General features: G+C 37.7%; 2 protein-coding genes, 1 long non-coding RNA gene and 2 other non-coding genes across 5 annotated transcripts; 4 read left to right on the plus strand and 1 right to left on the minus strand.

The window, feature by feature from the left end:
* Positions 1-6,803: 6,803 nt before the first annotated feature.
* LOC113296283 (mitogen-activated protein kinase kinase 6-like) lies at positions 6,804-9,695 on the plus strand. The gene is made up of 8 exons (XM_026544594.1): positions 6,804-6,967; positions 7,048-7,135; positions 7,259-7,393; positions 7,645-7,869; positions 7,975-8,157; positions 8,745-8,965; positions 9,147-9,192; positions 9,298-9,695. The coding sequence occupies exons 1-8, from the start codon at positions 6,888-6,890 to the stop codon at positions 9,388-9,390; spliced, it is 1,071 nt and encodes a 356-aa protein (XP_026400379.1). The 5' UTR covers positions 6,804-6,887; the 3' UTR covers positions 9,391-9,695.
* On the minus strand, positions 9,564-12,228 carry LOC113296282 (putative pentatricopeptide repeat-containing protein At3g47840). Its single transcript, XM_026544593.1, has one exon. It carries the CDS (start codon positions 11,909-11,911, stop codon positions 9,743-9,745), a length of 2,169 nt encoding a protein of 722 aa, XP_026400378.1. The 5' UTR covers positions 11,912-12,228; the 3' UTR covers positions 9,564-9,742.
* Positions 12,229-12,393: 165 nt separating this feature from the next.
* LOC113296286 lies at positions 12,394-15,478 on the plus strand. Its single transcript, XR_003333019.1, has 2 exons — positions 12,394-12,995; positions 13,102-15,478. It is a non-coding gene; the product is annotated as an uncharacterized LOC113296286 (long non-coding RNA).
* LOC113300909 lies at positions 12,562-12,708 on the plus strand. Its single transcript, XR_003336011.1, has one exon. It is a non-coding gene; the product is annotated as a small nucleolar RNA snoR135 (small nucleolar RNA).
* Positions 13,121-13,267, plus strand: LOC113300910. The gene has a single exon (XR_003336012.1). It is a non-coding gene; the product is annotated as a small nucleolar RNA snoR135 (small nucleolar RNA).
* Positions 15,479-15,512: the final 34 nt, after the last annotated feature.

Consider the following 15,512-nt stretch of genomic DNA (forward strand, 5'->3'; position numbering starts at 1 on the left):
GGTTGGGATAGAAGGTGGAGGTTACATTAAGAAAGACAACCATCGAATTTAACTGGGTGCATCAAAAAGGGCTACCTCTTGCAAAGTGTCATGTAATCTTTTGTTTCCTTTTGTATGTATCAAAAGTGTTTCCTTGTTCAAAAAAAAAAAAAAAAAAAAAAACGATGTATATATTCAGAAAAAAAAAAAGAGAAAAAAAATCAGAAAAAAAAAAAAAAAAATTCAAGTATTTATCAATTCCATCATCTCTTGTTCCAAAAATAAAAGAGAATAGTCAATGTAAATAAGAGTCATGTAAATAGTCATCTTTTGTTGTTTCATTGTAATAAGCAAGGAAGGGTGTATGCCATTGATGTACAACGCGAGTAATTGTGAAATACCTCCAACTCATTCACAATTCTCGTAAAGTCCGGACAGCTAGCTAGATTTCGACCTCAGTTCTTAGCCTGAGAAACTATCTCTTGGTGATTAGTAGTCATAACTTCAGATCTTTCTTTACACATGTGTAGATACACTTTACACTCTTATCACATGTCTTTTTTTGTTATCAGTGCTAGGATTGTGCCTTCGATAGCTAGATTGACATCTCCATTTTGCTGTGAGCTTAACTGTTTTGCACATGTCACATTTGATGGAATCTGAGCTCATATTTTGTCCTTAGGTTTTGTAGGCACACCTCTGGTAAACCTTCACGAGACTTCAACTCGTCCACTAGGGACACTTAGTGGTTTAAAAGGCTTAGTGCATACGCTAAATGCATTCGAGAGACCAGCGACAGTGGTATAGTTAGGATTTCCTTAGTTTTGTTTTACTTGAGGACAAGTAAAATTCAGGTTTGGGGGTATTTGATGAGTGCTAAATAGTGCATATTTATATATATTTTTGTTGGCATTTAACTCATCTTTTGTGCATTAATTCTACATTTTATCCCATATTCTGTATTTTCATTGTTTTCAAGAATAAATATTTTTCTTACTTAATTTTGCATTTTTAGGTAACAAATAAATCTGGATGAAGTGCGGAGCAAAAAGAGCAGAAAGTAGTGAAAAGCCGGGAGAATTACGCAAGGAAGCCGCGAAGATGTTGCGCACAAGACCAAAAAGCTAGGAATGGCTCAAGAAGGAAGAATTGTTCTTAAAGAAGATATGGGCTTGGCATACCCAAGGCCCAAAACCCTTACCCAAATCCATTTCCTTTATCCATACCCATTTCCATGAGAGCCGTCAGATTGGATCCATCTTGTCATCCAACGGTCACCTCATCATGTGCATCAAAATCCGAAGTTCATATCAAACACCATAGTACCTAAATTCCAAGCCTTCAGATTAGATTGCAGTTGAATCCAACGGTCGCCTATGCCTGTGCATCAAATCCCGATGGTTCCGCCCAACACTACAGCACCTAACCTAATCTAGCACCGTTGACTTCGTTGTGTTCCACATCCAACGGTCGCTACAACTTCTTCTCTCTTAGCCGTCCGATCTACCTACCATCTCCATATCCAGCGTCTCAGATCGCCAAACATCGAACCAGATGCTCCCGCTTCACACCCTAGCACCGAATCCTATTATCCACCCAAACAACCCATCGCCCAAAACTTCATCTCCTTCACCGACAGTTGCAGAGCTCTGCAACTCCACCACCTCCCCTCTCTGCCGCTGTCACTTCCGTCACCACCACCAGTTCCATCACTGCCACTACTATCTCCATACCGACAACACCCCCATATCCCTAGCCTAGTTTTTTCTTCATCTCACAACCTCTGAAACCCTAGGTTTTGGGGTGAGTAAAATAACTCGAAATTATGGGACAATAGGAGCAGAGGAAGAGCATCAAGGACTAGAGAGGAGGAGGGCATGGGTCGCAGATTTTGGGAGTTTGTAAGTTAAATTTGTTTAATTTAAGAAAACCCTAATTAGTAATTTGGGGGAAACCCTAATTTTATTGTCTGGGTATAAATTGAGGGTTGGGTATCACTGTTAAAACTTGTTCTTGGACTAGCCAAGTTTCCACCCAATTTGGGTTAGTGTATGTTTAATTTTAATGTTCAATTTCAATTTATGCACTGTTAACTGTTAGGGTTCTTGTTTGGCAAATTTTAATTCTCTGTTTATATGAATGCTCACTGTTAGTTCACCATGTTGTTCACTGTTGTTGTCATGTTAGTTCACTGTTAATTTGTCATGTTAGTTTAAATGCTCACTGTTAATGTTTAATTCACTGTCATGTAATGTTATGTTCCTGTTAATGCTAGGCTAGAAGCCCTTGAAGCTTTGATTTGATTGTGCAATGGAAGAAATCAGTGCTCATAGCAAGCTGATTATCTTGCCATTCCTTGTGTATGCTTAGGTTGCACTGTTAATTGAGCATTGGGAGAAACTAGTGCTCATAGCAAGCTAGTTCTCTTCCCATTCTATATGAATGCCTGTATTCTTGCCTTAGTTTTGCTCCATGTTAGCTTCACCATCTTCCCCTTCCTTAGGCTAAATGCCTTTGTGTCATTTTCACTTTGCTCCATTTTGTGTTGTTTTTGTTCACTGTTTTGTTGCTGTTTAGTTTTTCCATTGTTTTTGCCCTGTGTTGCTTTTGTTTGCTATTTTCTCCTGTTGTGCATTTTCTTCACTGCTTGAGCAGCTGCAGCTGCTGCTGCAACTCTGTTGCTGCTGCTGCTCCCCTTCCACTGCCCTGCAGTACTGCACTGCTGCATTGCTTCCCTTGGCTTGTTCTGCTGTTGTTGCCTCACTGCTGTGCAGTATTGCTGCTGCCTTCACTTCCCTTGCAGCTACCCTGCTACCACTGCTGCATTGCTTTTCTTTCTTGCTCCTGCTGCTGCAGTACTGCTTCCTTTTTCTGCCTGCTGCTGCTGCTCCAAGGCTCACTTCACTCCTGAGCCCAAGTCCAATTCAGTGAAACCAAAGGCTAAAGGCCCAACCAACTGAGCCCAAAGCTCAGTTCACTCCCAAAAGCCTCTGAAGCCCAGTTAAGGCCAAAGCCTAGTTCACTACTAAGCCCAACTCACAAGTGAATTGTTAAGCCCAACGCTCAAACCAGTTTCCAGAACCAAAGCCCATTTGCACTTCAAAGATAACTGAGCCCAAGCTCAGTTCATTTTATTTTTAACAAACCCACTAAGCCCAATTCATTCAAAGGGCATTCAAACCCATTAGTACTCAAGCCCAATTTAAGCCAAAAGGCTTCTAAGCCCAAAGCAAATCTAGGAACCCAATTAGCTAAACACTCCAAAACACACCCGATCTCTGTGGATCGACCCGTACTTGCACGAGCTACAACTGACGACCGTGCACTTGCGGTATTACTGTAGGCCCCCGTTTCATTGCTTCATTTTTATACACCTGTCTAGGCCCGTTTTTATCGCTTCAATTATACACATCTCCGGGACCACCATGTTTGTTGATGCTTCTGTAGGTGAATCCTCGACTAATGCAGGATGCGGAATCCTATGTTGCACAACTGATGACGATTTCACAACAGCCAGATGCTGCAGAACAAATGCAACTTCAGTAATAACAACAGAAGCACAAGCCCTTCTTCAGGCAATTGAATGAACTTCCCACTTGAAATTCAGGAACACAATCTTCATATCAGATAATCTTGCCCTAGTAAAAGCCATCGCTGGAGAAGGCTCAAATATCAAACGGTCACAACTTTCCTATGTAAATGACTGTCAAAATGCTTTAGCGGAACTGAACCATTCCAGTTGTAAATTTGGTCAGAAACCTCCTAACTGCATAATAGGAAAAGGATTATATGCAGAAGTAGGCCTGGTCTGGACCCTCACTTTCATTTCTAGGCCACTTTTTTTATTTCTTGCAAAACTAGGCAAGTTAAACGGATTCCATCCACTTTAACCCATCTCGGTCAATTTATCGCGTTGACTTGTCAATATCTCGCCAAAATATCATATAGGGATATCTCATGGATGTGGTAAGATTACTGAAATAACCTTTTTGTACGTGCGTCACTACTTTAGTGATTCTCGTCCATTTCTTCCTTCTTCTCTCTAGTTCTCTCTGGTTCTTCTAAATCACTTTTTTCTTCTGCTAAAATCAAGAGATAACTTAGGGTTTTTTTCTAATCAAACCTAATTAACATTAATGGTGGATGTTTAGAAGAGATTTACATTTATTCCACCTGCAATGATGTTTTCACAATAGGGAAATTCTTATACGGAATTCGTCTTCCTATCAATTTTAGTCTCATCGTATCTTTCTTCTTCCTTGGATTAACTGGGTATGTAAATCAGTCAAAACCCCCTTTCTTCAAATTTGTCAAATTTCATGAATTGATTGTGATTTCAGCAAAACCCATTATTCAATTTTGTTAATTTCATGACCAGGGTATTTGGGAACCAGCTGTTGTTCTTAATGGGGCTTGGATATACAAATCCAACATATGCTGCTGCTGTTCAGCCTGCAATCCCTGTGTTTACTTTTGTTTTAGCAGCTTTCATGGGGTACTCTCAAATTTCATCCTCCATTTGTTCATTTCAACTTTTTTCCTCTTTTCCTTGCATTTGGGTGACTGGGGAGATTGAATTTTTGCAGCACCGAAAAAGTGAATCTGATGAAAATTGGAGGTCAACTCAAGGTTGGTGGCACAATAGTATGTGTTTCTAGAGCTATACTAATGGTTTTTTTCAAGGGACCGTCTATATTTGGAGAGGATGTCACTGAATTGTTGCACGGAGCAGCGGCGACGAATGATTTAATTGTCGGGGCACAACCAGAACCTGCTGGAGGGTTGATTTCGGGTTTGTTGGGTATTGGTCTTACCAAGTTTCACATTGGGATGCTCTGCTTGATTGGGAACTGCTTTTGTATGGCTGTTTATCTATCCTTCCAGGTATTTAGATGTTTCACAATGGGATGTTCTGCTTGATTGTGGTAATGGTTTGCTTAGATGAACTAGTAGGTGGTATTCTCACGAACTGAAAATGGAACACAACCTGTTCACAGAATTTCCTGAATGACGAGAACACAGAATGGAACAGGAGAGTGGATGGAGACATCTGTTGTATACTTGAGAGCAGCAGGTGGTATTCACGTTCAATTGGGGGAGGCATTTCTACGGGAATTCGAATAGGAGGAAGATAAGAAGTTTTGGAGGTAATTAAAGGAGATCTGTGGCATGAAAATAAATGGGTTCTTGCATTTGAATGAACATGGAATTTGGTGTTTGTGTGGTGAAAATTGTGTTAGAAGGCAGCAGAGAAGTGAGAGTTTTGTGGTTATGTTGATAAATAAGAAGATGGGTTGCTCAAATTGAGTTTGAAACCATAAGATTTGTTGATTTCAGAAGGATGTTTGATTGATTGTTAGTGCAGAGAAAGATAACGTTCGCTGCAGAAAGGGTGGTTCATGTCGAATACAAGCTGAGAAAGGGGTTTCAATTGTGGTTGTTATGAATTTATTTCAGAATTAGAGTGAAATGGTTGTTGTGGAGGTTGATATCGATGGGATCTGTGCTGCGGAGGTTGAGATTCAAAAGAGGTTGTGTAATTTAAGAACCAAAACTGAGACAGAGATGAAGAAGTGGAAGTTGGGTTTCAATTGAATTGAGAGATCGAAAAGGTGTTGGTTGTTTGACCTTGAAGTTAAGAGAAGGATGTGCTGTAAGAGAGTTGTAATGATGTTGATGTGAAATAGGTGATGGTAGAATTGATTTGAGTCCGCTGTTGTTGTTCCGAGCAGTATCTGAGAAAGGGTTATGTTGCTCAGAAATGTGGAGAGCTGATGGTTTGAGAGAGAGAATGGTTGTTACAGAGGAGCTGGAGGCACTTGTGGAACTGCAGAGTGGTTGATGTACTGTGTTAATTGAATGAGTGCAGTTTATAGTGAATTGGTGGGTAAGTTTGATGGCTGAAGGGATGAGCAGGTGGAGTTGTTGATGCGGTGCTGCAGGAGTTGCTGCTGTGTGCATCACTGATTTCAACTAAAATTGCAGGTATATTGCAGCTGCAGGAATTGATATTAAAAGGCTAGTTGATGTTGGAGTTGTGCTGCAGAGAAGTCACAACTGGTGGTAAATGAGTTTGTGTGTTGCGTCAGAGAATGTCAGATCTAAGAAAATGGAACAAGCAAGAATTGGATTTTGTTGTTACAGGAAAGTCTGTGGAGAATAGTTGTCTTGTGTTATTGAATTGAGTAGGAAGACAGAGATTATCGTGCTGGGATGGTCGAAAGAACTGAAGCAGTTGAAGTGCTGCAATGTACAAGTAGTAGCAGTTGGTGTTGCTAGGTGTAGCTGGGAGAACAAATGACATGGACATGGTCGTCATTACAATACATACATGGGTTGAACTGAAACCGTTCCCCGATTTAAATCAGTGACACGGACTCAAATCATCGATTCAAAGGACTTCAAAGGAGGAACTGAGTTAAATCAATGATATAACATTAAATCAGTGATACAAAGGACTTTTAGGTCTTTTTAGTTACACCTAACGGTGCTAACTTTCCATCCATCACTTTTGGTCAAAACTTGTTTAGTCTAACAATAAATAAAAAAAATGGCCTAGATTTGAAAAGCACCAAAAAAAAACAGGCTTATTTTTGTAAAAAGCCCATAGGAAAACTTACCCCTTTTTGTACTGTTTAGTTTGTTTCGCATGAATAAATTTTGGTTCCAAAAAACCAAAAAAAAACAAAAAAGTTCCAGCCCTAGCCCATTACCAAAAATACCCCCAAAAGCACTGACCGAAAGCAGACAAAAAAGGGCAAAGAAAAACAAACAAAAAACAAATTCCACTTCCCGGTCCTGACAATTTGAATTCTCATTTAGTTTCTCTCTCAAACTCTCAGTCTCTCAGAGTATTCACACAAAGAAAAATCCGCCATTTCCACCGGAGAAGAGAAGAGGAAGAAACAATGAAGAGCAAAAAACCCATGAGTATGATGCAGCTCAAACTCTCTGTTCCTGCTCAAGAAACCCCTGTTACCAACTTTCTGTAAGTTAAAAAAAAAAACTTCCATTTTTTCCAAATATCTTTTGATTTTCTTAGATCTTTTTTTCCTGGTGATTTTTCAGAACTGCTAGTGGGACATTTCAAGATGGGGATCTATTGTTAAATCAGAAAGGACTTAGATTGATCTCTGAAGAAAATGAAACTACTAGGGTAAGTCAAAATTAGTCAATATTTGAGATTTCTAGGTCAAACTTGGGGTTTTAATTGATGAGATTGTTTAATTTTGTTATGAAATTATGATTTTTGATGTGGGTTTGTTTTAATTTTGAGTAGAAATCAGATGCGAAAGAGTTCGATATACAATTTGTATTGGAAGATTTGGAGACAATCAAAGTCATAGGGAAAGGTAGTGGGGGAGTTGTACAACTTGTTCGGCATAAATGGGTTGGAACATTGTTTGCTCTGAAGGTATTTGATTGCCGCCTTTTGTGTTATTATTGTTTAATGTCGTTTTTTTGCTCAATATGGTATATGTTTAGTTCACTTGATCGAGTAGTCAAAGATGGAAAGGTGTAAATGAACTGCCAATGATAGTGTGATGCATTTAGTTAATCATTGGTGCCGCGTACCTATCATTTCGGAAGCATTGAATAGAATTTATTAGAAGAGAGGTTTCTTTTGATAGAGAGATTAAATTGAAGTCATGGATTAAAATACAGGTTATTCAGATGAATATTCAAGAGGAGGTTCGTAAACAAATTGTGCAAGAAGTGAAAATAAATCAAGCATCACAGTGTCCTCATATTGTTGTTTGTTACCATTCGTTCTACCACAATGGGGTTATTTCGTTGGTGCTTGAATACATGGATCGCGGGTCTCTAGTTGATGTAATCAAGCAAGTCAAAACAATACTTGAACCTTATCTTGCAGTTGTTTGTAAGCAGGTGAGAGTACTGCTGCCTTGTATTTGATATTCACTTTTTGTTCTCTCAAAGAGATGAAGTTCTTGAAAACTGTCAGTTTCTTAAACTGTCATTTTCTTTTTCCAGGTTTTACAAGGACTTGTTTACTTGCACAATGAAAGGCATGTGATTCATAGGGATATAAAGCCCTCGAACTTGTTGGTAAATCAGAAAGGTGAAATAAAGATAACTGACTTTGGTGTGAGTGCGATGCTTGCTAGCTCCAAGGGTCAGCGGGATACATTTGTTGGCACTTACAATTATATGTCGGTATGTTCCCTATCTGTTCCTTCATATATATGTTAGGGTCCTGCTGTTCTTCGATTCTCCCTCCATTCAGATTTGTTTTTCCTGTGTACCATTCAATTTTTTTTTTTGTGTTCCATTCAGATTTTTCTTTCCTGTGTTCCATAGAGGGTGTCTGTAAATAAGTCATGTCATGCATTTGTTTTGTCGAAACTACCTTTTGCTTGTGTGTAACATGCTATAGAGATCTTTATTCTTCATGCCGCACATAAAAAAGTTTGGCGCTGTCTTATGTAGTTGTCTTGTTGTTTTCCATTGTGGAAATTTGGTGAATGTTAGTTTATGTGCTGGTGTGTTGTGTGGTAATTTTGTCAATTGTGGCCATTTGGCCAGCCAGCTAGTAGAAACATTTGCGTGAAACTTGTATATGGATACTTTTGTTCATATTTCTACAGGATGTATTTGTTATTACCTTTTAATGGATTTGCATTCTTATAAATAAAAGGAAAAGAACACGAATTAACTTTATGAACTGTGATAATCTTGGAGCAAAGCCTGAACTCTGAACTCTGAAGTCTGCAAAATTTACGATTTTTGTCTTTATGTTTCAGCCTGAAAGGATTAGTGGAAGTACTTATGATTACAGTAGCGACATCTGGAGTTTGGGCATGGTAATTCTCGAGTGTGCCATAGGTCGTTTCCCTTACATACAATCTGAAGATCAAGGTTCTCCTAAATTTTACGAGCTTTTGCAAGCTATTGTTGGAAAGCCACCACCTTCTGCTCCATCAGATCAGTTCTCACCTGAGTTCTGTTCGTTTATATCATGCTGGTATGTTTTATCCTGCAGTCTTGTCGTATAATCTGAGATTTTTGTAATTGAGTATTTAAAGACAGATTTTGAAAGATTAGATATCACGTCATATGTCCGTGCATTCAAGCCTTTTCTTTTCAAATTCTTATGACATTCTATCTGCAACAAATGCTGACAAACTCTTCTTTTTATTTGGCAGCATACAAAAGGATCCTCGTGACAGAATGTCATCTACAGACCTTTTGGTTAGTACCATTGAATTTTTTAGCCGCCTCTTTTTTGCATCACTACTTTCCATAAGAACAAAAGCATTGAAGTTGTTGCTCATCTTTTTGGTTAATCATGTACAGAGCCATCCATTCATCAAAAAGTTTGAGGACAAAGACATTGATTTGGCCATTCTTGTTGGTAGCTTGGAACCTCCTGTCAACTTCCCGAGATGAGTTTGTGTCTCTGACGATCAGTCAATCTCTGGATATCAGAAAAAGCAAAGGCACGTAATGAACAAGCTTGTAAGGCATTTCAGCGCTGAAAGATAGCAGCTTGTCAGAATCGGAAATCTTATTCATTCTGGCCATCCACTGGATAGTAAAATGCTTTAAGCTAAGATAATGCATTGCACTATAGAATCATGCTGGTAAAAGAAAAAGTATTGTATGCGAGTAATGTTGTATTTGTAAGAACGGTTTTTATTTTATTTTCTATTCAAGGCATATATGGTAAAGACTAATTTCTATAAATAACAATTCTCAAATTTCTTGTTACACTGTCGAATCGGTACAATAGTTTTACAATTTAAGAACCCATTTCTTCAAATGTGGTGCTATTGTCAGTCATTTCTTCCAACCTTGATACAACTTGCAGGAAATCCAACATGGAGTATATTTCCTCACCCTGTGAATGTGATCTATCACCAGCTACAAATGTAGAAAACTGGTCTTTGTTAACCCTAACCATTGACCATGCTGGTTCTTTTACCACCCCTTTTGATTTCATATTTTTCCTCACACTGGCAGCTTCCTTCTGCTGCCCATCTGCTGCTAAAATATTACAGAAAGTAATGTGAGTTCCTGCACAGTTCGGATCTATTTCAAAACTGAATCTTACTATCCTCTTTGCACGCTCTGCATCTCTATGAACCATGCACGCTCTTAACAACGTCGACCAAACAACATCGTCTTGCTTAAATGGCATGCTAAGAATCATTTCCTCAGCTTCGCTCAGCCTTCCAACACGACAGAGGAGATCAATCATGCAACCATAATGTTCTTTTCCTGGACTTATCTTGTACACCTTACTCATGGATCTGAAGTAGTGGAAACCTAGATCAACAAGTCCAGCATGGCTACATGCACTTAGAATGCCAATGAATGTAACATCATCTGGTTTTAAGCCCGTCTTTGATTTCTCCTCGAACAGATCGATAGCTTGTTTGCTATAGCCATGCTCAGCATAACCGTTAATCATTGCTGTCCATGAGACAACATCTTGATTTGCTGTAGCATTGAAGATCTGTGAGGCTTCTGATATGCTCCCACACTTGGAATACATATTAACCAGAGCGCTATTTATCATTACGTCGTGTTCAATTCCAATGGTAAATATGTGAGCATGAACTTGTCTCCCAAGCTCAACAATCGCCATACTTCCACAGACACTCAATAAACTGGCAAGAGTAAACTCATTCGGTTTTGTTCCTTCTTTCCTCATCCATGATAAAAGCTGAAAAGCTTCTTCGCATTGGCCACCCTGGGAATACCCAGAAATTATCGTACTCCAAGTAACTACATCCTTCCTTGACATCTCATGAAACACCACTAAACTTGAATCTAACCTACCACACTCTGAATACATTTTTATGGTGGCATTGGCAACTGACAAAGAGTCCATAAACCCCATAGACAGACTGTGAGCATGTAACTGTTCGCCCCATTCAATCTTCGCAAGACCTGCACAGCAAGAGATGATTGCAGCAAAAGTGAATTCATTAGGACTAACATCTGACTCTCTCATCTGTAAAAATGTGTGAATTGCTTTCTCTTCTCGACCCAATTGAAGATAAGCGGCAACTGTGGTTGTCCATGAAACCACATCGGGTGTTCTCATCCTCCCAAACAAACACAACCCGTATTCCAATTTCCCACACTTATTATACATAGCAGCCAGTGTATTTCCCACAAATGAAGTAGAATCAACCCCCACTTTTATCGCTTGCGTGTGAATTTCCCTACCATAATTCAAAGCATTAGAATCTGCACAAGCTTTTGCTGCACTAGCAAATGTATGTGAATCACATTCTACATTAGATTTCCACATTTCAACAAAGTATCTTAATGACTCCTTATTATGACCAGCACGACCAAGTGCAGAAATGATAGAAGTCCAAGAAACAACATTCCGTTCCGGCATCTCCTCAAACACTCTACAACCCAAATCAATGCAACCACATTTCGCATACATATCCAAAAGTGCACTCCCCACAAACACAGAATTCACAAAACCAGTTTTCACCGAATACCCATGTATCAATCTCCCATAATTCAACTCCAAATTACACCCACACGCCTTAAGTACAATAGCAAGAACAAACGAATCAATCTGCACACTACTATCTACCCACATACGTGAAAACAACGTAAGCGCTTCCGCAACATTGGACACTCTAACGTAACCTGAAATCATAGTAGTCCAAGAAATTTCATCTCTCTGAGGCAATTTATCAAACATTCTCCTTGCATCATCTATACGCCCAGTTTCAATCAATTTTTTCAATTCATAGTTCAATTCCAGTACATTCACACGAGGAACAAACTGTAATCTCTCTGTTTGAAAATCACAATCCCTCCTCTCATATCCATTATCATAAGCATAACCACTCAATCCTGTAAAAAATCTCTTTACCATTTGCTGTTGTGTGGGTCTTGTAATAATCGACAAAATCAGTTTCTGGTTGCCACCCAGCATCTCTCTATGTTTTATCAATTGATGTTTTGATCTTCTCTAATGATTAAGTTCATTCCATAGCAATGCCAATGAGCTTCAATGGGACCTTAGACCTTAAAGGCCATGACAACAACCCATTCAGCTGGTAACTGAGGTTACAACATACGGGGACCTGAACACCACTCTTGTGCTCAAAGGAATTCTTCCTATCAACAAAAAGATTCTCTCAAATTTTGCAATGAGCCTAATGAATTTGAACTCTGCAGGAAAATGCATTAGAGCAAGACTGCAAGAGAATGGCGCTATGGAGAATGCAACAGAGGGGAACTAGTCCTGAGTCTCCTGAACAGCCCAAAATTCTAGTGGTGTTTTTTTTCCACCCAAGTACTGGGTCCGGGGGCACAAACTCAAAATAAGGGTATTTAGGTAAATTAAGTAACCTACCTGCTTCCATAAAACCCTAATTTTACCTCTATAGATAGAGATAAGTCTTTGGTCTTTTAATAGAGCAGTTGAGGGTCTAGAGGCATCCACTCAAAACTAGATCCGTCTGTTCTTGTATCTTGTTGATTTCAATGAATTAAATTTTTTGCTATGTTCTTGTTAGTATTTTGTTGAATTGATTTCATTATTTTTATTTTTTTGAAATATAAAATTTAGGTTTGGATTTATAAGCAGAGATTGTGTGTATCGGAATTTTGCTTATTTCTTGCAATTTAATCCGAAAGATTTCTCTGCGAGATTGATTTTGGTGAAGGTGGGCAGTTGAGTTTCATAATAATCTATTGATTCAATCAACAATCATTTTCTCCATATTTCTTGAACTTTTCTGATTTATTTTAGTCTTGTTCTTTGAGTTGTTCTTAAACTGGATCTCCTTTCCCGAGTGCTTGTTCTAATACACAACTTTACTTGCCGGAATACTCTAATCGGAGAATACATCAGAAAGTACGTCAACGGCGGAATCTGAACAATTTTCTAGATTAGGTTCTTTGTTAATTTGGTTGTGTAGCATAGAGTAAATGTTCTGAGGTTCGAGTTAAATCGGTAGCATGGATCGGAGTCAAATCACCTTGTCAAGCCTTGTGCTGCTTTGAGCATGATTGTAAGTTTCTCATGAATTGATTATTCAAAGCCCTAAATATTTATTTTGTTGGTATTAACATTTTTCTTGAATTAATTTGTTTATTTCAAGTTATATGGATTTATAGGAATATTTGGATTGGTAGGGAAGCAGAGATTGTGTGTATCAGAATTTTGCTTAATTCTTGCAATTTAATCTGAAAGATTTCTCTGCGAAATTGATTTATCGGTGAAGGTGGGCAGTTGGGTGTCATAAATTAATTGATTCAATCAACAATCATTTTCTCCACATTTTTAATCCTCCACTGATTGTGTATTTGTTTTAAGATTTTAGGCCAAAAGTTAGTATTGCTGATTGTATTATCTGATAATTTGTGCTGGTAAATGCTAAATTTCATGTGGTGTTGATTGAGAACTGTTTCTAATTGAACAATATATTGTGAAACTATGGTTGGGTTACAGATGTCATTGTAGGGAAAAACCTTCAAACATTATTTTGTCCTTTTAGGAAGTAGATTATAAATTTATTTCAAGGAATCCAAGTAATGGTTGTTTTATCTTCTTCCCTTTGACATTCAAAGAAAAGTTTAAAAGATCAAACATGAGTGAAGATGATATGTAGGGGTACGAGAATAATCTATTTAGCTGATTCTTCATACTCAGCTACATCATCTTTACTCCTTTTTGAATAATCTATTTTGATACTAACATGTTTGGCCTGTGCAATTGTTTGATTGAAAACTCAAAGCGAATGTCCTTATGAAATATGAATGTCCAAATTCTTTACAAAATATTTATGTAATTTTCCGGGAAAAGTCCGTCGAAACATTTATTTAGGTTATTTTGGATAGTGGATTGTAATCTAATTCGAGTAATCAAGTAATGTTTGGACGGACATATTCTTGGATTATTATGTAAATACTTCGAAAAGAAATCAATTTTTTTGACGTAAATATCCAATGTTTATATGATTTTCATGGCATTATGGCTTTCTTAGTTCTCTATCCTGAAGGCTATAATATTATTGTTTGTAAATGTAGAGTGTCCGGAGATCATCTCAGATACTTCTTATCCACAAAGCAGTTTGTGACAATATAACAAGACCTTTATGAAATTTGAATGTTGGGATTCTTTTAAAAGTATATATGTAATTTTCAGGGAAAGTCCGATTAGGTTTTTTTGGCAAGTTGTTTATTATCTGCTTTTCATAAAATCAAGTAATGTTGGGATGGTTATTTTCTCGGAATACTATGTAAATACTCCGTAAAGAAATGTCTAAAATTATTAAGCAGCTATGCCTATCTTTTACTGATTCAATGTTTCTTGATCTTTTGTTTTTTGAGTTTGTTTTGGTGATAGTGCTGTTCTAGATATAGAGCTGGATTCAGGGATTTTGCTTTACAAATGGGGAATTAGTTGTCTTACCAGTAACCAATTACAAATGGCAATTAGTTTTCTTGAATATCCTAGCAGGGGCTTGATTTTTCTGTGTGTGATTGTTTGGGAACTAATGAAATATATAGCCACTAGCCCCCGTAATGGGGAAAAGATTGATGGAGTGTTTGGGCAATTGTATCCTGGAAGTTAAATAATGTTAGGAAGGTTGTATTTCTCGGAATACCAAGTAAAATATTTTGAAAGGGTAGTATTGAAGTTTAAATTTTGTGATTGATGGAAATGAGATTAATATAAAATTTTCTAGTAATTTAGAAAATCCTAGTAGGTGTGTGATTCTCCCTAGTGTGATACATGTGCTTGTTTGGGAACTACTAAATATAGCCACTAACTACAGTGAGTAGAAAACATTTGTTTGGTGCTTTAGGTGGAATTATTTGGGCTTTGAAATTTGTTTGTTTGATCCTTAGGACCACCAGTCTGATGTAAGTTTGTACTGAAATGAGACAATTTAAGTTTTCTAGAAAATCCCAGTAGTTGGGTAATTTTCCATAGTGTGATACATGTATATAGCCTACAGTGAGTAGAGTGGAAAACATTTAGTTGGTGCAGGTAGTGCTTTAGGTGGAAATATTTGGGCTGTGAAATTTGTTTTAATGAGGACTGAGAGATTAAACTAGAACTGTTATAGAAAGATTTGTATGTTGGGAAAAGGCCGTTAAAACATTTATTTAAATAAATACTTTGAAAAGACAATTTTGGAGATGTTTGTATTCTTGATTTTAAAACAGTCAAGGGAAAACATATTTGAACCCATGGAGCCCTTAACACCACACCAGTCCTACAATCAGCACTTTCTGATGATAATGTAAAAATCTTATGTGCCTAAAAACTCCACATGAAAATGTATTGGAGCAAGAGAATGGCTAATGCAATCGAGGGGGCACTAGATAGTAACAACTGATGCCCTTTGCATAGGCAAAACAGTATACCCAGGTAGGGTTGATGCCATGTGTCATTATAGTGATTCTGACAGAGAATTTTTTTTTTCGTGCAGTTTTTTGTTATCTTTAACTCATTAGTGAAAAAATTATTCTTTGTTCGTTTTTTTTCTTTATTTGAATTTTTTTTTTTCGTGCAGTTT

This window comes from Papaver somniferum, chromosome 7 (assembly GCF_003573695.1).
Source record: "Papaver somniferum cultivar HN1 chromosome 7, ASM357369v1, whole genome shotgun sequence".
Classification (NCBI taxonomy): domain Eukaryota; kingdom Viridiplantae; phylum Streptophyta; class Magnoliopsida; order Ranunculales; family Papaveraceae; genus Papaver; species Papaver somniferum.